The sequence below is a fragment of the Cetorhinus maximus genome, chromosome 10 (genome assembly GCF_964194155.1).
Source record: "Cetorhinus maximus chromosome 10, sCetMax3.hap1.1, whole genome shotgun sequence".
Lineage (NCBI taxonomy): Eukaryota > Metazoa > Chordata > Chondrichthyes > Lamniformes > Cetorhinidae > Cetorhinus > Cetorhinus maximus.
The window spans coordinates 5,908,577-5,931,957 of record NC_135888.1 but is presented as its reverse complement, the minus strand read 5'-3'; the positions used below and the strand labels follow the sequence as shown (position 1 = coordinate 5,931,957).

Below are 23,381 nucleotides of genomic sequence, written 5' to 3'. Positions count from 1 at the left end.
CACTGTTGCTAGTTCTCCTCCGCTGGCCGCTCATGCCATTGAAGCACACCTTGACTGTACTCCGTCACTCTTGGTTCTGGCCTTGCCCCTGCTCCCCCAAAGCCTTGCAGGGAGGAGGAGTGTGCCACAATCCAGGGGAGTTGGAAGGTGCTGCAATCCAAGGTGGGGGTGGTGGGGGTTAGGTGGTGAAATATATGGGCAGGGGAAGGTGCTGCAGTAAGGGATGGGGAAAGCCGGGGCAAGTTGCTGCAATTGTGGTAGGGGAGAGAGAACAGCAGGGGATGTTGCTGCAATATGGCGGAGAGGTGAGAGCTGGGGGGGTTGCTGCAGTTAGGTTGGGGGGAATGGAAGAGCTGGGGCAAGTCCTGCAGTTGGGGTGGTGAGGTGTTGGTGAATCTGTTTGGCTAGGGTGCACAGCCCAGAAAAACCTGCAAAATGTCTGGTGGGTGCAAGGATAATCCAATCCTAACAAATATCAGGAACGTAAGACTTAGCCATTCAGTCTTTTGAGCCATTCAGTAAGGTCATGGCTGATCTGACTGTGTCCCAACTCCATTATGCTGTCTGCAGCCGCCCCCCCGCCCCCCCCCCCCACCACGCCCCCAATAACCCTTGGCTCCTTTGTCTATCAAAAATCTGTCTAACTCTGCCTTGAATAAATTCAATGGCCCAACCTCCACTGCTTTCTGGGGAAGAGAATTCCACAATGACTCTTTGAGAGAAAAAAAAAATTCTCCTCATCTCCATCTTAAAAGACCTCTTATTCTTAAACTGTGTCCCCTGGTTCGAGTTTCTCCCACAAAAGGAAACATTCTTATCTACCTTATCAAATCCCCATAGGATCTTATGTGTTTCAATAAGATCACTTCTCATTCGTCTAAACTCCACTGGGTATAGGCCAAACCTGACCAACCTTTCTTCATAAGATAAGCTTACAGGAATGAGTTGAGTGAACCTTCTCTGAACTGCTTCTAATGCAATCTTTTTTCAACTAAGGAGACCAAAACTGTATACAGTACTCCAGGGGCAACATTTTCCCCCTATTGGGGGGTGCAGTGCCTATTGGGGGGTGCAGTGCAGGAGCAGGCGCCGGCAGGCAGTCTTCCGATCGGCGCCACCGGTCGGGGGGAGCGCAGCCATTTTAAGTGGGCGGGCCAATTATGGCCCGCCCAGCATGATGTCTGCCAGGAAGCACTATGCGCTCCCTGTGTGGGCTGGGGGGCGGTGGATGCCCTCAGCCGGGAGTGCGCTCATTTGCACATGCATGCGAACTGCTGCCTCAGGGAGATCGGCTCCAATTTAAAACATTTAATAAGCAAGTTTAAAATTTTTCCCTGCCATGTCCCCTCATGTGACACTGTCATATGAGTTGGGACATGTCCATAAGTTTTATTGAAACCTTTCTTAAAAATTTAAATACCCTCGTGAAACCTCATCCTGCCTGTGGATGAGCTTTCATGCTTTTTCCGAGACCCGCCTGGGCTCCTGACCTGCCTACCAACTTTAAGGTTGGATGGGCAGGTCCATTAATGAGGTTAATTAGTTTTTTAATGGCCTTAACAGGCCATTGACATTTCGGCGGGCGCGCAGCCAAATCGGCTGCACACCCACTGAACTGAAAATTTAAATGACGCGGGGTGATGTCGGGACACACGCCCGACATCTCCCCGCGTTATTTTATGCGTCGATGAGCAGGGGTGGGGCCCGCTTGCCAACCGGAAAAACCTGCCCCAGATGTGATCTCACCAAAGGCCTGTACAGCTGCAGTCAAACTTCCCTACTTTTACATTCCATTCCCCTTGCAATAAATCCCAACATTCAATTTGTCTTCCTAATCACCTGCTGTACCTGCATACTAACTTTTTGTGATTCATGTACCAGGAAACCCAGATCCCTCTGTACCAACAGGTTCTGCAATCTCTCCATTTAAATAGTATACTGCTTTTCTATTCTTCCTGCCAAAGTGGACGAGCTCACATCTTCTCACATTATACGCCATCTGCCAAATCTTTGCCCACTCACTTAACCTGTCTACATCCCTTTGCAGACTCTCTACCTCCTCTTTACAACTTAACTTTCCTACCTACCTTGGTATCATCAGAAAAGTTAACTCCCATACATTTGGTTCCTTCATCCAAATCACTGACGTAGATTGTAAATAGTTGAGGCTCTAGCATTGATCCCTGTGGCACTCCACTTTGTCACAGTTTGTCAACCGAAGAAAGGCCCATTTATCCCTATTCTCTGCTTCCTGTTAGCCAACCAATCCTTTATCCTTGCCAACATGTTACCCTCTATACCATGTAATCTTATTTTGTGTCATAACCTTTGATGTGGCACCTTATCAAATACCTTCTGTAAATCCAAGTCCACTACATCTACAGGTTCTCCTTTATCCATCTTGCTTATTACTGCTTCAAAAAAACTCTAATAACTTAGTTAAACACGATTCCCCTTTCACAAACCCATTTTGACTCTGCCTGATCAAATTATAATTTATTAAGTATTCTGTTATGACCCCTTTAATAATGGATTCTAGCAATTTCCCTATGACAGATATTAGGCTACCTGGCCTGTAGTTTCCTGCTTTCTGCCTCCTTTTTTGAATAAAGTTGTTACATTAGCTATTTTCCAATCTGCTGGGACCCTTCCATAATCTAAGGAATTTTGGAAGATTATATCCAATGCATCTACTATCTCTGCAACCACTTCTTTTCAGACTCTAGGTTGCAGGCCATTTGATCCTGGGGCCTTGTCAGCCTTCAGATTTAATAGTTTTCCCAGCACCTTTTCCCTAGTGACGGTGATTATTTTAAGTTCCTCCTTCCTGTTTGCCTCTTGATTTTCAAGTATCTATGGGGAGTTTTCTAAGTCTTCTAGCTTGAAGACAGACACAAAATATCTGTTCAATACCTATATCATTTCCTTGTTTTCAATTATCAATTCACCAAACTCACTCTCTAGAGGACCAACACAAGCTTTAGTTACTCTTTTTCTATTTAAATGCTTGTAGAAACATTTACTATCTGTTTTTATATTATTATCTAGCTTTCTCTCATACTCTTATTTCTCCCTCTTTTATTATTTTTTTCGCCATTCTTCACTAATTCTCAAAATTTAACCAATTTTCTGACCTACCACTAATCTTTGCAGATTTGTACAGTGTTTCTTTCAATTTGATATTATCCTTAACTTCCTTACTCAGCCATGGATGATGCATCCTTCTCAAAGAGTCTTTCTTTCGCACTGGGATAAATCTTTGCTGAGAGTTATTTAATATCTCTCAAAGCCTGCCACTGCCAGACCCCAAGTTATTGGTGAGATCCGGTTAGGGACCAATAATGTTTTGTTTAAAGTAGACAAAGTTTGAGATCCAGGACACTTACAAAGTGAAGAAAACCACAAGATTCCAAATTGTTGAACAAACAAAAATAAACTTTACTATACAAGGTCAGAAAGATAAAACAATTTACAGTATTTATCTTATACTCACCCAGAATGTTAGGATGTGAGGTATGTGTGAATTAACAGGCAAATAGTTGTTGAACACACACTACACAGCAAATGATAGATGCGACCAAAACAGATTCCATGGATTTCTCAACAACCCACCCAGATGTCAGTAACACTGAGAGACAGCCAATCTCGCTGAAACCTTGTCTCTCTCACAAGGGTTTCTAATCTTCACCTGTGAAGACTTAGCCTTGGAATTCTCCCCAAAAGTCGCTCCAACTCGGACAGCTTCAATGACGGCCCACCTTGCAGGGTTTCAATCTTACTTTCCGAGATTCCGTTCCCCTGGATTCCCAAGCACACTCAGGCATTAACTTACAAGCGCAATTTCAGCTCTTCAGCTGCGCCAAAGCAAAACACCACTGCCCTAAAGGCATATCTTTACCCTAATGGCCCTGTTTCCTTAAGGTCCGCTCCCCACAGCCCTTTCTCTAACTTGGAATCTGTTTCTCGGTTCTTTTTTTCTTATCTTAACTGGGACCTATTGTTCCCTCTCTTTGTCCCTTACCTGGGACTTCCTTTTGGGATCTCTCCCTATCCCCGCCCCCCTCTCTCTGGGACACTTGTCTTCTGATTAAGACTGACTGGCTGTTCAGTGGCCCTGGTGACCTATCAAAACACTCCGAAAGAATCCTGCCTTTGTTACTAGGCAGAAACAAATGTAGCAAGCATTGAAACATCCTGTATTTTAAATGTTACATATACTGCAAGCTTATATAGCACACAGAGACACAGAATGGATTTCATAACAAGTTTCCCAATTCACTTTTGCTAGATCTGCTTTCACCCTTTTCTAATTACCTTTATTCAGGTTTAAAATGCTAATCTTAGACTCTCACTTCTTCCCTTCAAACTGAACATGAAATTCTATCATGTTATGATTGCTGCCACCTACATGCTCATTTACTATGAGGTTATTGATTAATCCTGTCTGCTTATTCATTACCAGGTCCAGAATAGCCTGCTCCCTGGTTGGCTCTAGAACGTACTGCTCTATGAAATTGCCCTAAATACAATCTATGAACTCATGTTCGTGGCTACCTCTGCCAATCTGAATCACCCAATTTACCTGTAGGTTAAAGTCAGCTATGATTATTGCCGTACCTGCATACCTTTTTACATGCTCTATTTGTTTCTTTCTGTTTTCCCTGTCCTACCATGTAACTACTGTTGGAGTCTATACTCCCGCAAATGACCTCTTGCCTTTATTATTTCTTGGGTGGAATTTTACGGACCCTGCCACTAGCAGGATCTTCCAGTCCCATCAGCGTCAATGGCGTTTTGAACAGCTCACTGCATTTTCCAGTCCCATTCGCACTACGATGGAGCTGTAAAATTCCGCCCCTTATTGCTACCCAAACTGATTTTACATCTTGCTCTTTAGAGTCAAGGTCATCTCTCACTACTGTACTAATGACACCCTTAATTAACAGAGCTACCCCGCCATCATTTCCTAGCTTCCTATCTGTTCGGAAAGTCAAGTACCTTTCAATATTTAGGTCCCACCCTCGGTCACCCAGCAACCATGGCTAGGATTTTCCAGTTGTCGGGTGGGCTCGGCGGCGGCGGAGCCAATCGGCTCCGCACCCTGATTTCACACAGGCGGGCCAATTAAGGCCCACCCTGCATGGATCACGAGCGATAGCGCTACCTGTGCGGGCGGGGGGAGGAGGGAGAGTCGGGTCCAGCGCTCTTTTGTGCATGCGCGCAAAAGAGCGCTTCAATCTCCCTGAGGCACGGAGCTTTTATTCAAATTGTAAAAGTGTTAGGAAACCTCATTCCGCTCGTGGATGAGGCTTCCTAAAAAACACAAAGGCCGCTTGGCCTTTTTGCCTGCCCGCCAACCGTAAGGTTGGACAGGCAGCGTAAAATTCAGGTTAATTATCTGGTTAATGGCCTTAAAAGAACTATCTGTTATCAGCGGGTGCACAGTCAACTCCGGCGTGTGCCCGCCGAACAAATTATCGCGCGACTTCGCGATGATGTTGGGACACGCCCGCCGTCTTCGCGTGTCATTTAACTTTCCGGCGTGTCGGGTGTGCGCCCGTACACCGAATGGAAAATTCTTCTGCATGTCTCTGTAATGGCTATCAGGTCATACATATTTATTTCTGGGCAATTGTGCTAACAATTGATCCATTTTGTTATGAATGCTGCGCACATTTAGATACAGAGACTTTAACTTTGCCATTTTTGCACTCTACGGCCTTATCTGCTGGCCCACTCTTAACTTGTACTCTCTGTCCCTTCCTGCCATACTCTGGTTATCGTTACTCAAATCGCTACTCTGCCTCGTTGTTTCTCTTTAATTTACCACATCTCCTCTCATGTGATCCCTTCCCCCCACTATTTAGTTTAAAGTCCTCTCTACTACCCTAGTTATATGACTCACCAGGACACTGGTCCCAGCATAGTTCAGTTGAAGACCATCCCATCAGTACAGCTCCCAGTTTACCTAGTACTGATGCCAGTGCCCCCATTTCTCCCACACCAGTCTTTGAGCCACACATTCATCTCTTTAATCTTATTTATACTAAGCCAATTTGCTCATGGCTCAGGTAATAATCCAGATATTTACCTTTGAGGCTCTGCTTTTTAATCTGGCCCCTAGCTGCTCATAATCCCTAAGCAGAACCGCTTTCCTAGTCCTATCTGTGTCATTGGTACCAACATGGACCACAACAACTGGATCCTCCCCCTTCTACTACAAGTTCCTCTCCAACCCTGAGAAGACATCCCGAATCCTGGCGCCAGGCAAGCAACACAGCCGTCTGGCCTCAAGCTCTTGGCTGCAGAGAACTGTGTCTATCCCTCTGACAATACTGTCCCCTACTACCACTACATTCCTATTAGCTCCCCTCTGTCCCCCAGCTTGAATGGCTTCCTGTACTATGGTGCTATGGTCAGTTTGCTCATTCACCTTGCAGCTATTGCTTTCATCCATACAGGCTGCAAGAACCTCAAACCTGATGGACAATTGCAAAGGCTGAGGCTCCTCCACTTCTACCTCCTTGATCCCCGTACCTGTGTCTCTGTCTGTCACACCCTCCTATCCCTGACCGCTGACCAAATCAGAAGACCCTATCCTAAGCTCTGTGACTGCCTCCTGTTACATAGTGTCCAGGTAACTTTCTGCCTCCCTGATGTGTCGCAGTGTCCACAGCTCAGCCTCCAGCCCACTGACTGAGTCAAAGCTCCTCAAGCTGCAGACACTTACTGCAGACATGCTTGCCCAGAATTACACGTGTCCAGGAGTGCCCAAATTCTACAGTTGCAATACATCACCTAACCTGTCATTTTTATTAAGTGTTAATTAATTTATAACCTTTCTCAATTAATTTATAATTAATAAACCCTACTACTCTAAATAAGTTTTATTACTGATAGTGAAGTTTACTAATACTAATAAAACCTTACAATTACTAAAAGATTACATAAGTTTTGAAAATAAATTAGCAAAAACTTACCAATCACTTATGTGATGTCACAGAATTTTTTTCTACAACACAGTTAGCTCTTTATGAATTCTCCACTGCTCTCGTGCTGTTTTATGAAATAATGGGAAAAAATAACATTCCTTGATTGAGATCATGAAATAATCATATTGTTTTTGTGATATGGAATATTCAAATATATTAATTCACATAAATATTGAGTTTATTCTCGATAGCCAGTTAAGACCATGTATATGTTTCAACACATGCGAATCTCCATTGAAATTGTCATTTTTGTAATTCTTGCAACTGCACAAAAAATATTAAATGAGACATGAACATGTTCCTCAAATAGATTTTCATTAAGAGAACGCATCCAATTACAAGTAGACATAGTATAAAATAAAGGTTAGGGGTTACAGGAGCAGAGAGGGTGGAGACTGTGGCGGGGGGTGGGGTGGGGATTGAGGGAGAGAGACATAACAGCAAGGAGACACACAACTGGAGAGGACAGTGTGATGAGAGAGGGGTTTTTCACTGGTGTACTGGTTTTAGTAAAATTAACAGCAGGTGAAATGGTTCCAGCTGAAGTTGGCTGAAAAGTACTGGTGTCAATTCAGCAACTGGAAATCCCTACTGGATTTCTGATGAGTCCAGTTGAATTACCAGGTAATCGGTCACCTCTACTCTAATCCAGCTGTGACATGTTCAAACCCAGTTCTCATCAGTTACGACCAGTTCAATCTTGAACTAGTTATAGCTCGCACTTAGAATTCTAAAGCTACACAAAGTGGTCTTAGCAACAGATTAATACATTCTGCGCCACATTGCATCTGTGTTTATCAAATAACATATCATCTGATTTACTGTGAGCAATACCACAAACATTTTTGCTAAATAATAAGAATGGCACATGTGTGTGCATTTCCTGTCCTCCATTCTTCAGGAATTGGGCTTCTCTATCACAGACCAGTATAGGAAAAATTAAGCTAATCTTAAGCAACTCCCTTGCAGTTTATAGGCTCCTTTTAAAAGTTCTTCCAATGACCTTCACAAAAATGGAGAAGTTTAAAAACTGCCTTTGGAAATGTGTATTCATGGATTCCCCAACCAGCACAAAATGCTTAAAATGATACAAAAGTTCCCAGTTCCTAGACTGAAGCTTTAAGAGCAAACAGTTTTAAGATGTTCAATTTTTCTGAGCTGCTGTGAGTCCCACAGGATATTCTGGGCCACACCCATGCCCCAGATTTACCTTGCTGTTTATCAGGTGGTATTTGGCCTGTCGAATATTGCACCATTCTGAATCCAGCAAGCTGCATCAGATGATTTTATTTTGGATGCAATTTTTTGTTATTAGGTGATTTCTGTTAACTATTTCTAGAAAGTCCATAGCAGCAGCAACAAACTTTCAGCAAGCTACTTGTTTTACTAGATTCCTTCTGTTTTCTGCTTCAGTGGTGACATTTGGGGTGGGATGCATTTCAGATGTTTAAAGGTAACCAACATTGATTCCAGTCTTTTTTCTGAGCACTCTGACATCTCACAGAGATGACACTCCTGGTTGATCCTGCGCTACCTTCTGGATTTGAAGTTTTCCTTGTATCTTGATGACCAAACTAGATACTTCAGTATTGCAGAAAAAAGAGACATGTCTAAGCTTTTCATCTTGCACTCATCAGGACACTCACAAGATACCAATATAAGGAGGAAAACAACAGTTTATACTGTATCTGAAGAGAGTGCTGATTGATTGGCAAGCGGCGTTGCCATGGAGAATGCACCACTGATAGTGACTGACAGTTAACTGCCAAGCATTGTTTGAAATTTAAACCAGGCAATGTGCTAAGAATTACAACCAATTTAAGATTCAGTTGGGCTCAATGTGGCGCATTTGCGTACACTGGAAGCTACATATATTAATACACAGGGCCCTGTTCTTTGCAGACAGAAAGAACATGTACACACATTGCGCCTGTTTCAGCTAAGCAAAATAAGTGACAGCCATTTGCTGACTCATTCCTCAGGGCAATGCCTTGACCAATCAGGGTCAAGCTGCCGGGTTTAAATTTCAAACAATGCTTGTCAGTTAACTGTCAGTTACCATCAATGGTGCATTCTCCATGGCAATGCCATTTGCCAACCAATCAGCACTCTCTTCACATATAAAGTATAAATTGATGTTTTCCCCTATATTGGTATCCTTGCGAGTGTCCTGATGAGTGCAAGACAAAAAGCTTAGATATGTCTCTTTTTTTCAGCAATACTCAAGTTCTGTACTACCAAACGACATACTAGATACTAGTATGTTCTGGCCAAAACATGGCAGTTTAAGCACGTTTGCAATGATTTGCATATGACTGTTTTCACTATATACTGCAAAAGTGATTAAACTTCAGTAACACAATTCAATTGATGATAACTCCAAAATAGGGACCAAAGGTCTTTGACCGCAACAACTACTGGCATTTCTATAGTGCTCATTACACACGCACAGGCTTCTCAGAGTGCTTTACAAAGTTGTTGGTAGTGGTTAGACAGGATGGAGAAAAGGAAGGGGATCAAGAGGGGCCAAAAACATAATCAAAGTTAAGGAGCCTTTTAAAGGCTGAGGGGGAAGTGACAGAGTGGAAATAGTGACAAAGGGAGTTGCAGAAAGAGAATATATAGCAATTGTATGAGTAACCACTTATGAAATAGAGGAAGAGGGTAGAAATATAGTAGATTAGTGCCAGGAGAAAAATATGTGCATGTAAAAAAAGAGCAGAGAAGATTGTTGATGTGAAGATGGCAAAGCCCTGGGGAGATTTGAAGATGAGCGTAGCTAATTCCTTTTGGAAAGAATCTTAGACACATACCTTGTTATGAAAATATCATTTCGGGACTAATTGCAAACATAACTGGTGAATTACTCCAAAGAACATTATCGTCTTTTCAATCATTTGGCCAATAATAGGTTTTAACAGTGTAATTTTTAAAATAAAATTAAAATAGAAGGTATTATAAATACTTAGCAAGTCTGGCAGCATCTGTGGAGAAAGAAACAGAGTTAACATTTCAGATTGTGACCTTTCATCAGAACTGGGAAAAGTTAGAAATGTGATAGCTCTTAAGAAGACAAAATGGGGGAGGCTGGGGGGGAAAAAAACAAAAGGGAAGGTCTATGATAGGTCAGAAGACCAGAGACATTAAATGACAAAAGAGTTGGTGCAAATAGACAACGGGTGTGGTGATGGAGCAAGTAAAGAAACAAAAGATGGGTCCAGAGGAGGTGTAAATGGCAGAATAATGAACAACTGCCATCCAAAAGCAAAAACAAGAACGACAAGGTTATGACTTGAAACCTGCAAAGAAAAGGCGACAAAATGGGGGAACGGGGGTGGTGGCAAAGATTATAGTCTGATATTGTTGAACTTAGTGTTGAGTCCAGAAGGGCTATAAAGTGCTTTTGATTTTGTTTTATATATGATGACCTGTTCGTGATAATTTACCTCTCTTAAAAGCTTAAATAAATTATTGAGAATCCAATACGGTGCACATTGTAACTGGCCTCTTAGAAAGTATAGGTATGATTTGCTAAATGTCCTTTTCCTATTTCATGCGTATGTTTTTAATCAAAATTATTTTACTACCATTTCTGCAACCAATCTCTTAAAGATATATTTAAACAAATTCATTTGAACTTGTGTGCTTGCCCGAAGATTGTTATAATATCTGTGTTTTTAACAGGTATAAGGTAACTCAGGCTGAGCTCTTTGCTTTACTTTGCCGGCTGGCAGATGAGTTACTTTTCAGGCAAATTGGCTGGATCAAAAAATTGCCATTCTTCTGTGAATTATCAATCAAAGACTACACCTGCCTGCTAAGCTCCACCTGGCAAGAGCTCATCCTCCTATCTTCCCTCACTGTCTATGATCGACAGATTTTTGGAGATCTTGCTGATGTGACTTCAAAGTATGCACCATCTGATGATGAACTCCAAAGGTGAGACAAATAACATAGAATGCTTATTTTGTACCATTTGATAACTTATTTTAGGCTGCAGTTATGCAGCCACTTTTGTATCCACGTGAACTGATTTTGGCGAACATCAGTGTAAAAGTGGTATTATAATCGAGCTTGGTTACAATTTGTTATCCCAAGCGCGCTAAACCTAAATGGCTCAACACCCAATAGACAGTCACCTCGTAGCACTTGGCTTCACACTGGGTGGTGTGTGACTTAGTATGGAATGAAGCCAGGTTTAAAAATTGTTGGACAGTCAATTAGATGTGCTGGGTGCTTTATAGATTTAATAGGTTTTTCAGTGTTAAGGGAGGGTGCATACTCCTACATGCTCAATCCCAACATTTTTTAAAAAAAAAGGCACTGGGCTTTGCTCAGAGCAATTTAACTTCATTCTTACTGGCCGTACCTTGAAACTCTCCAGCTGGCGGACTATCACTGTCTATCTTAATTTATATCCAACATGTTTATTTTAATGAACTTTTGATTTTTATAAATTCTCAATACTGTGTTTGAAATCTGAAATTTAAAGTATATAGGCACAGCTGATGTGTAAGCATTTGTTGATCAATTATGAATATCTCTTGCTGCCATTCACCTGAAAATGCAACCAACATCCATTATCTTTTGATAGGCTTTATTTTTTCTTCATCAGTTCATATGGTCTCACCAACTATCTTGCAAATGAAATTCCAATATTCACCTCCAATGTAAAAACTGCATTGAAGAATTTTGGTGTTCATTTTTGTGCCAAAGACTGTTGAGTACTGGTACCATATCCCTGGAGGCTCTGTTGGAATTTTAATTTCACTTTTAGACAAGATGCACGAATAAGCTTGTTATTAGATTATTTTACTCTAGTCTATGAGGTCTTTTCTCTTTTAACAGTATTTCTTATTTCTCTCTGTTTTATTGTTAGTTATGGTAATGGCTTCTTTGATACTTTATAAAGTTTGTTGTCACCTAGCCGGTGCTTAGTTTAGACCATCTTCGTTCTTTTTTCAGTGCTTGTTAGTATTCTGCATTATATATCTTGGCCCTTCACCTAGAATGAAGTAGATATCCTTTTTAAAAAAAAAATAGCCATTTGTCCATGACATTAGTTACTTTTTCCATTAAGTATAATAAATATAGCACCAACTATTGCATTAGTGAGATGCTTAAAAAAAAGGACATTATAAATTTATCAAAAAAGTTTGAAGAGAATTTTAGGTTGGTATTGATGCTAAAATCACTGCTAGAAAAACATACAACTAATATAGCTTATATAGGATGATAAAAATTTCTGTTCCTCCATTGTATTGAAGGTTAGAAGTAAATCTACCAAATACATCTTCTTCAGCTTGAAACAATTATGTTACACAATATTGTGGTATTTTTGTAAGATATTCTTCAATTAGGCTACCCTTTGGCACCTAGCACCTGTGGTATTAATGTGGTATTGATTCTTGATTAGGAAAGCTGTTTTTCCAGGTTTTCCCCAACAAAGAGTTCATTTTCTTTTTTAAGGACTAACAAAATTAGTTATTTCTTTGGAGGGAGGGAAATAGAATGGGAAGGATGTAGGGAGGAACTTCCATCTGATTTTAACTGCCTGCCTGCTCCATTTCCGCTACACGGGTAGAATTAAAATTGTCTCTTGTGTTTGAATAGAGAACTTCGATACGTAATGTTTAAAATTACCTGCTCAACTACAAAAGAATGAATGGAGAAAGGTGTGGGGCAGAAGTGAGGAGAACATCAATCAACTGATTTTTAAGCTCACTAGAACCAGAATGAGTTACAAGGGCATACTGTTTTGTTTGGCTTTAGCAAATTTACTGTAAAGTTTATAGAACAAAATGGCATATTCACAATTTATAATTACAACAGAATTGTTTGGTTAAAAGTCATAAAATGCAAGTACAATTGTGAATGGGCTTGTTTAAAAATGTGCACTTTTAAAATTAAGGATCTTTTAACTTAATGTTTTATGCAGTGGCCACAATGTAAAAGAATACTATCTTAGGTAGAGCATCCCACAAGATATACAAGTACAACACTTGCTGCTTCAGTTTCTAGGTTTTGACCTATGCCTTGCATTTATGTATTAAGTAAGGCAAGTACCAACATGCTGAAGAAAAAAATGTCATAGGATCACCCAAACTTTCAACTTTGGCAGTTTGTAAAACACAAGATACTGGATAATTGGCCACCTGCTAAGCACCCTGTCTGACTTTCCTTTCCATTGACTTCAGTTTTACTCTTTCGCTTTGCAAAGGTTCTTCCTCTTGGTTCCACAAGGATACTTTGGGATTCCTTGCCCCAAACGTTCCCTCACTACCGATCATGAACTTGACTGATCCACACAGTTTTACTCATGTACCTTGGTGAGGACTTTCTTCATTGGTCCTTGGTGACGATCTGGTCACCTGCAAATTTCTACCCTTGTCCTCCAGCATTGACGTCATACCTGCAAACTACAGGAAGAAAGAGTCAGCGTTAAGGCGTTCAAATGTTGGGAAGTCCTGGGACTGGCATAAAGGTCCCATGACACGTGGAGCAGATTTTTTTTTCCCCAGCTTGCAGTTCGCTGGGAGGGGAATGAACAAGCTTTGCACAGGCAGCCTTAGTGTCTGCTGTTAGCATGCCTGATTTTTTTTTCTCCCTGGCTTTAAATCTAGTCGACTTCAAAACTCAAGATCACCATTGTAGTATCATGTTCCCATGCATGGGGGCTCTGCTTAAAAACTGCCCATTCTCAGCCTATTCAAAGTGGCTGTTGAAACCTTTCTCAAATCATTAGAAATGTTTCATGTTTCCAGCATCACTTGCTCTTGTTTAATTTTTACCAGCATGTTTTCCAGAAATTGAAATTATTACTTTTTTGTTAGCTTGGGCAGTGTACAGAGTTAATGTACAGAATCTGGAGGCAGACACCCTCATTGTATTTAAAATCTGTTCCCCCAGTGAGTAAGATGACATTTTCACAAAATAGTTTAAATTTCAAAACGTACATTTTTGAATGTTTAATGCTTGTGTGAAAGTTAACTAAATATCGAAGGTTACTATCCTGCTGTTTTGTTTTACTTCAGTGCCACACCCTCTTCATTGAGCAACTGAGGGGGCCACACCCCACCCCACCCCACCCCACGCCTCAACACTCGACAGTTCTCACACACCCCCCCCCCCCCCCCCCCCCCCCCCAAGACATTTACTCCAGGGTCACCAAATCTGAAGAATTAAAATAGGGTCACACCAGGAAAAAGCTTGGGAAGCACTGTTCTAGGTCTCTAGTTTTGGGGTGAGAGTGGTGGGGTGTAAGTCTGACGAATTATGTCTGACAATGCCTGCCCCGAGTTAAAGTAGTTGCATGCCCTTGGGATTATAGTGAAGATGCTGCTACACTCTGTACAGCTTTGTGATATACAGCAAATAAAAGCATAGGCAATTTATGGTACAGAAGGAATCTATTTGCCTAATCGTATCTATGCTGGCTGAAAAAGAGCTATCCAGCCTAATGCTACTTTCTGCACCTCTTGGTCTGTAACCCAGTAGGTTACGGTACTTCAAGTGCACATCCAAGTGCTTTTTTTTAAATACAATGAGGGTGTCTGCCTCCAAGACCAGTTCAGGCAGAGAGTTCCAGACTCCCTGGTTGAAAATATTTCTCCTCAATTCCTCTCTAATCCTTCTGCCACTTGTTTGAAATCTGTTCCCCCATGTTATTGACCCCTTTGTTGAGGGAAATAAGTCCTTCATTTCCACTTTATCTAGGCCCCTCATAATTTTGTACGCCTCAATTAAATTTCCCCTCAGCCTCCTCAGTTCTAAAGAAAACAACCGCAGTCTGTCTTTTCTCATAGCTAAAATTCTCCACTTCTGGCAAAATCCTCATTAATCTCCCCTGCACACTCTCCGGTGAGATCGCATCCTTCCTGTAATGCAGTAACCAGGGGAAGGATTTTCCCAGTGGCGGGGGTGGGGCCTGCTCACCAACGCATCAAATGACCTCGGGCAGAACTCCCGACATCACCGCGCCCCGTTTAAATTTTAGGGTAGGCGGGGGCACAGCAAAATCAGCTGTGTGCCCGCCAACCTGTCAATGGCCAATTGAAGCCATTGACAGAGTCATTTAGCTAATTAATGAACCTGCCCATCCAACCTTAAGGTTGGGGGGGCAGGCCAGGAGCCCCGGCGAGAATTAGAAAAAGCATGAAACCTCATCCGCGGGCGGGATGAGGTTTCATGTTTTAAATTTTATTAAAGTTTTTGTAAAAATTGTGGACATGTCCCAACTCATGTGACAATGTCACATGAGGGGACATGTCAGGATTTTTTTTCTATTTTTAATATTTGTCACAGAACAGCTGATCTCCCTTAGGCAGCACTTGGCCTCAGGGAGATGAGTGCGCTCTTTCGTGCGTATGCGCGAAAGAGCACACTCTCGATTTAGGGATTTACCCCACCCCCGGCCTGCACAGGGAGTGCATAGTGCTTCCGTGCGGACGTCACGCTGGGCGGGCCTTAATTGGCCTGCCCATGTAAAATGGTGCCGTGCCTCTGTTTGGGGGCGCCGATCGGAGGCGCGCAAATTTAACTTTGCCCCCAACAGGGGGAAAATCCTGCCCCAGGAGTGTACAGAGCACTGTAGCAGTTTCCTAACAGGTGTTTTATACGTTCTAGTGTAACCTCCCCACTCTTACATTCAATGCTTCAGCTAATAGGTATCCCCTATGCTTCTTAACCAACTTATCCTTCTACCTCCAGGGATCTGTGAACATGGAATCCAAGGATTCTCTGCTCCTCTACACTTCTCAGTATCCTACTATTTATTGTGTATTACCTTGCCTTGATTGCCTTCCCCAAGTGCATCACCTCACACTTCTCTGGATTGAATTGCATTTGCCACTTTTCTGCTCACCTGGCCAGTACAATGATATCTTAGCCTACAGATTTTTCCTTACAATCAACCACATAGTCAATTTTTGTGTCATCTTAATCATCTCCCTATTAAGTCCAAATAATTGATATATACCATGAGCCCTGTGAAACCCCACTGGAAACAGCCTTCTTGTCACAAAACACCTGCTGACTATCATCTTTTGCTTCCTGGCACTAAGCCAAATTCAGATCCACACTGCCATTTTCCCTATAGCCATATGGTAACATCACTTGGAGAATATCAAATTATCAATGACTATTATGGTATGTTCAGTGCTGGTGTTTAACTGAATGAAAAATTATACAATTGTGAAAATATTGCTATAGACAACCTCGTGGCATTCAAATGCCTTAGTATTGGGATGTTCAACTAGCAACTCTAGGGCCAGTGTGACACTCTATTCTAATTTGTCGCTCAAAATCCAGATTGCTTAGACCTATTTATTCCTAATAGTTGTTATTTGCTGGTTTGTTCTCTTTGAAATTTATGGGCTTTGTGATTTGGAAGAGGCTGTTTTAGCATTGTCTTATTGGTGGATAAATTCCAAATGATAACAGCAAGACCTGTACTATTAGCTGTTTGAAGTAAATGTAAATAATAAAAATTAGTTTAATTGCAATAAGTAAACTATAGCACAAGAATATTTGAAGCTAGAAAGTTGCAAACTTTCTCAAAAATTGTGAAATTAAAAAAAAAAATTAGGACATATTCTAAGCAATCATATTCAAGATTTACAGAATGTAAATTACTATCCTGTAGCTACAATTTATTGTTTTACAACCTAAAGCATATGAAATGTTTTTTTAATTTACCCCAGTATGTCAAATTTATTAAGGATTTTTATCAAGGAGGAATGATTTATTTTTATGTTCTATTCAAAGTTGTGTGTGTTAAGTGGAAATTTCTGCCATTTTAAATTCTGTCTGTCTTCCATCACTAATTTGAACTAGATTTATGTCTTCTGTTATTTTTTTATCAAATTTTGGAAGTTTTTAAAATTTGATTTAAGGTTAGCTGCATTATTCTAACACACAAAATGTGAATTGCTGCTGGATTGGGGGCAGTTGCACCATTCAGTGACAATCTCAAGCTTGGCACTAATGAGTTCTTATTTCAGTCTGCTCGCAAGTAATTTTATACATGAACAACTGCTTGGCATCTTTAATGTGTATTCATGTCCACCTTATTTGCCTCCTACATTGAGGCAAGAATATTTATTGCAGTTAGGCTTGACTTTCTAGCTGATCGGTACCCTGTTGCCTTAGCAAACCACCTGGACTCATATAATTGGCATCCTGTCTTGCAGAATGATGTCATTAAAATGTTGGCTTTGAAACCTTGCAAAAAAACAACTTAGGAAAATCATATTTAAATAGAAAACAAACTTGGTTTAATGACTTAAATGTATTCTGCTAATGAATTCTTAATAGTTTGAGAAAGTAAAAATTGGGAGCTGTGGAGGCCACTACAGTACACTACAGTAAGTTTTGCTCAGCAAGAGAGGCATTCTTTGTGTATTGTAGGGGAGGAATATACACAAAAAGCAAGGAAGTAATAATCATGGAGATTGGCAGGAAGTGATTCTCAATGTTAGAAATTCATAGAAGTGACAAGTCTTCAGCAAAAGCTAACAAATGTTCCAAATTCATTACAAACAATGGGAGGATTTTCAATTCATTCTTTAAAAAGTGCGTGTATGTGCAGCTTTGCACCTGCAGCCTCTATGATATAGAAATAACTCAAAGTACATTTTGGTGATTGTTTTTGTGTTTATGAACACAATTTTCATAAAGTCTAATGCAGTGCCCTTGCAAAGTCAAACGTAATGCAAAAGTCCAATTCTGATTCAGCCACTGCAGACAGCATTAAAAATAAACCCATTGGGTGTTATAGACCTGTTTCGCTATAATAGGCTAAATGTTTAATATATTATCAATGCACATCACAATTCCCATCACTGATATAATGGCCTGTACTAACCCCTCCACGACAGAGAGGTTAAAAATTTTAAAACAGGAAACATGTCCCCAGCCTACTGAATAGGCACCTTTTACTGTTTATATGAAGACAGGTCTTGTGTCAGGCAAATGTATCTCTCTCAAATAAGAGCATTATCTCTATTAAAGTGCATTTGAACAGTAAATTTTGAGAGAAAAGTAACTGGGATGTATAAATGAATATAAGATTTATACTTTATAACATTTGATTTGCTTGTACTAAATCTCAGATATACATTTGTTGTAATAAGTAAGTACGATGTATACCTTAACTGGAATCATGATTTTTCTCTCGTAGATTCAGTGAAGAGGGAATGGAAGTCATGGAACGACTAATCTATCTCTTTAGAAAGTTTCAACAGCTGAAGGTCAGCAATGAGGAGTATGTGTGCATGAAAGCCATCAACTTTCTTAATCAAGGTATAAGAGCTTTATATGATACTATTTTTGGTTACCTTTTACTCTTCCTGTTTCTTTCTAATTCTGAGCTTTTAATTTTTCTTAAGCCTTAAATACAATGGAGTCAATTTTAACCGTTCTAACCAATCTTCAGTGGAAATGAAAATCAAATAGGTTTTGAAACTGGCTGTTTCTCACTCAGCAGGAGCAGTTAAAGTCAACCCCAGTAGTTCTATTTTAAGGTACTAATGTTGGTTGTCCAATCAAGCATTCCTGGTGAGAAACATTGGTCACAAAATCAGGAACAGCGAGCTTGCAATTTCCCAACCAGCACCCCCTTCAAAAACCATTCGGACACTACAAATAATATGCAGGATACACAAAACACAGTTGAGACTATCAGTGAATAGTCATGGCAGTAATACTTGTGCTGGTGCTTCAAAAAAAAAGAGCTCAGTTCTGTTTCTATCCCTATAACCTGATAATTTGAATGCCTCTGCTATTAGGAATGTGGACATCACTCAAAGGAAAACGTGTTTACATGTAATTTGGCTAAGTAACACAACATTATTCTTCATGATTTGAGTCATTGCACATGTGTCATGCATCTAGCTGACCACAAGAAAAAGACTTGTAGCCATTTTAGATTCCAAAAACTCATCAGCAACAGATAAATGCTTTAGTTGACTCCAACCCTTAATGACTTATACAAATGCATTTAATGCTCCTGTTTTAAAGACCTGACCACTAATATCTGAATCTACATTCCATACAAAGGTAATACTAGAAAATGCTGGAAATACTCAGCAGGTCTGTGGAGCATCTGTGGAGAGAGAAGTAGAGTTAACATTTCAATCGTGACTTTTCATCAATTTTTTTTTAGATTTCTGGCATTGCAGTATTTTGCTGGGTCCAGTGGGTCCATCTAATTCTCATTTCTCAGACAGTAGCTATAATTACTCTGTAATTGTTTGGTACTCATGCACAGGAGATCTATTGATGAAGAAGGTGCAATTGGAGCCGTATTATTGGAGTTTATATTGGAGTAGATGATGTGGGTTTTTGATTTGTGTATTCGGGCATATCTGAGGTTGTAATTAAATTAAAATACATCATTCAGAATTTTCATATCCTTACAGATAAACATAATTGTATTACAAATAGAAAGAGTTATGATAAACTTGCCAAAATTTGTGGAGGTAATTCCATCTTAATGCCCCCAGATCTTGAAGAGTTTGAGGGAGGTGAAGGTTGGAGGATTTTCTCCTTAAGGGAATGCTGCTGTTGAATCTACTTTTCCTTCGCATTATCTCAATGTATTTAAAACATTTGTTTACCATACAAAGTTTTTTCAGTGTTGGATCTAGTTTTTAAATAACTAATAATTTCCTTGCTTACTTGTCATCTGTGAGTTATTCTACAACTTCAAAATTGAAAAAACATTCTAACCATTACATTTTCTAACAAAATATTTAGTTCCTTCTCCGTAAACTCAATTTTTGCTTTAGTTTATACATTCTTCTGCCTAAGTTTCTGGCCAAAATTGTTGCATGTGCTCTATGGTGGTAAGGATTATTTTACCTCGTTCATTTCTGATTTTGAGCTGTGATTATTGGTTGGGTTATACATTAGATTCTCCCAATAAAATTGAGTCTGTTGTAAGCAGTTGATGCTGCAAAATAAAATGCAGGATAATTTTGTTTCTGCCATCTGGTAGTGTCTAACATACATCGAACCTGCCCTCTGGAGAATAATCCTTGCATTATGAATTGGCATTCATGAGAAATTCCTATCCATAATCTGTCTATACTAATAGAATAACTGATGGTACACAGTGAAATACATGAAAATAATTTGAGTTGGTTACTTGCATCCTGATGCTGTAATATATTTTTACTGCTTGCAAGTCAGTCATAATTTCATTGGCATGGAAATAAAAAGTACTTCTAAATTACTGGTGATGATCATGACCCGTTGTGAACTGAAGTCCCTATGACAAGCACCACAGTCAAAGCCCAAATCTCAGTAGACCACACATGAGTTATAATCTGGATAAAAGGTCATGGTTGAGGCATTCTAGTCCTCAAAACAGGTGGTTTATGCACAACTTATGGCACTAGTATTACAAAGTTGAGCAATAACAGGAGCAGTTTTTGTGTTCTTGCATATGACTTTAATTTAGAGTGAATTTACGTTATAGGTTATAAGTAATATTTTTATTGCATCTTTTGCATTAGCTTGTGGTGAAAGCATATGGTACTTTAAAAAAAAGTCTTTAGTGTTATATTTTTAAGCCAAAATCAGGATTTCATAATGCACATGAACAGAGCACTAGCAAGTTTTGTTATATGGGTACTCCAAATGACTTCAAAGATAATTATAATTGACTCGGTAGCTATTGGCACTGTGTGATACTGATCAATACATACAAGAAAAGTGCAAGACTTGATTATCTGGGCTGTGCTGAGAAACTAATATTGCTTAGAATAGTGATGGGGACATTAAACTTGGATTCAGAATCTCTGAATTACGGAGAAAAATCTGCCAGATTGCTGCTTTTAGTTTGTTTCCAGTGGGTATAAATGTGTGTCAGTTGGGGGTAGAATCTAGCTTGACTGTGATGCCTCGCAACTGAAGAGCTTGTTCAACACTGATTTTATATAACAAATTTTACATAACAAATGCCTACTTTGGCAAAGTACCAGTTGGTACCTGTAGAATCATAACCCAGAAAGCATACTCTAGAAGTGAGAGGTAAAACTTTGAGGGGGTAAAATAATTGTAATAGTTTAAATTAAGGTCATCAGTACCACAAGTGAAAGGAGATGAAACTTTGTTAAAATCAGTATAAGGAAGAGGAGAGAAAATGCAATACATCCTATTACTGATCTTTCCTTTTGCAAGTCATCCCTCGTGATGCATAAAATTGGGGCTCAACTTTTAACAGTGTGCTGTCGGAGTTTATTCTTAGCATTAGAATACAATATGATTTTTAACCTGGGGCAAGAGTTCAGCATAGTGGGGAGTGAGGCTGGAGACAAGTTGGTACCGCTGCACCAGCAATCGACCTAGGTGATTTTAATTTATGTGCCTCATTTCATTTTTAAATTTGGGTTTCTACCAACCCTGGTGTGCTTGTTGAGATGGTCAGTAAGCACGAGCGGGAAATGTTGCAGCAGCAAGTTCCTGTTGGGACGTGAGGAGATGGCCTTGGCATAAGGTGTATCCCAGGTGATCATAGTCAGTTGAAGGAGAAGAGTAGCTCAGGTAAGAAAATGTCCAAAGAATATTTGTAAGGCTGATAGGAACATTCCTGTTCCTCCTGGCCCATAAGGAAATATTCATAAAAATTAAACATTTTTACTTATCTGGGCCTCTTGTGGCCCTGAACCCCTCGTGACACAGTCTTCAAACACGGTCAGCACTATGCATGACTCACACCCTGGGGTTAAAGTAGAATTAGGGTCCAGTTAATATCTTTAGACCACAACTTTTGAATATGCATGAGGCACAAAACTTCCTGGGACAAGGCCTTCATCACTGCCTAAAATAGGACTGCTGAGAGGTTGGATCAACAGCCCATTTCTCAAGCATTCAGTATCACTCAAACCACTAAAGAAGACGAAAGATTTAGTATGTATGTTACACTTTCACATCCGTAGGATATCCCAGAGTGTTTTTAAAAATTCAGAAATCATAACTATATACTGAGGGAGTTTTCCTTGTGGGTCAGGAGGCACAAGAGTGCTCCTCCAAGCCTTATAAGAAAACCTCTGGCTTTCCTTACCCTCCACTACCCTCTCCATCCTCCTACTATGATCAGCTCCAGACACCACACCACTTAGATTATGCCACGGATCATTCCCCGAGGTCTCTGACAGGGCCCTTCTGGGCTCACGCTTGCTGCCTGGGTAGCAATTGCCACTTAGTTCATGTGGGTGTCTGACCTCACACATGTAAATGATTCCCAGACTTGAAATTTCTCCAGACATCAAACAATGCTGTCATTGCCACCCCCAAATTCCAGACACACCCCATGTTAAAAAATCAGGACTGGAGAGTTTGTTGCTGCCTCAGAGGGTTGGATTTAACTTTGCAACATTTTAGGGAGTGAGGAATCTGGTAGCACATGGAAAACCCATAAGTATGTGCAATGCATCTGTCAGTGACTTTTTAACCTAGCCACTGTGTTACCTACATAATTGCTGGGTTTCCCGACCAATTAGTGTGAGTGGACATGGTTTTAACTTCGATATTTATAGGGTCGTCCCAACCATGCAGTTTGGTGGAGTTTTGAGCTGAGAGCACAATGTAAGGAATTGGCAGAATGGAGTCCAGGTGTTCCAAGTTTGCGCCCCATTTTAGAGATGCATTCGAGGGTATGCTGCTGGTGACTGTAAGGGCCCTGCAGGGTAGTATTCTTCTCTACTGATGGGAGGAAGAAGTCTGCTAGTGAAACACAAAATCTGGAGCTGGAGATTGTCCATGAGGTCAGCAGCAGGAGTGTCGTGCCACAATTATAGATTCAATGCTGAAAACAGTTTAATGACCCATGTAGGGCAGGAAAGGTGAGTACAGTGGCAATTTCACCTACATCCTGATGTGCACATCACCCAACCCCCTCACTCTGCCTCTTGAACCTACTCCAGCACATCACTTCTTACGTCACTGACCCCATCCTTCTCTGTCTATGCACTTTCTCACGTCTGTATCTGACCATCCACCATTAACACTTGCTCTTATTCTTTATGCCAGTGTCATGCCTCTGTCCCAGAATCACCCTCAAAAGGTTCTCCATCTGCTCAACACATACTATTACACTCACTCATAGATCTCTTCTTTCCCTCCTTGCAGGAGAAGAGAGCACAGAATGAGGAAGAGACAGTACTGGAGGTGGCACTTCAGCCATCTCGCAAATGATAGCTGTAAAGAAAGAGACGCTGGACATCAGTGGAGTCTCGGTGTATCTGGCCAGTGGAGATGAGCAGATGAAGGCCTCCAACTACCTAGTGACAGAATTAAATATCAGACAGCCACATGGAATACAAAATTGACTCATGTTGACATGTTGTCAGCAGTGAGTAAAATATGATCATAAGCAAAATTATC

General features: G+C 40.5%; 1 protein-coding gene across 1 annotated transcript in view; it reads left to right on the top strand.

Annotated features, from left to right (window-relative positions):
- LOC144686120 (nuclear receptor subfamily 6 group A member 1) overlaps positions 1–23,381 on the top strand; it is a 299,137-nt gene that overhangs the window by 264,532 nt on the left and 11,224 nt on the right. Inside the window, exons 7-8 of the mRNA XM_078551263.1 lie at positions 10,677–10,931; positions 18,172–18,293. Coding sequence (XP_078407389.1) covers positions 10,677–10,931; positions 18,172–18,293 — 377 coding nt within the window. The remainder of the gene's footprint in view (positions 1–10,676; positions 10,932–18,171; positions 18,294–23,381) is intronic.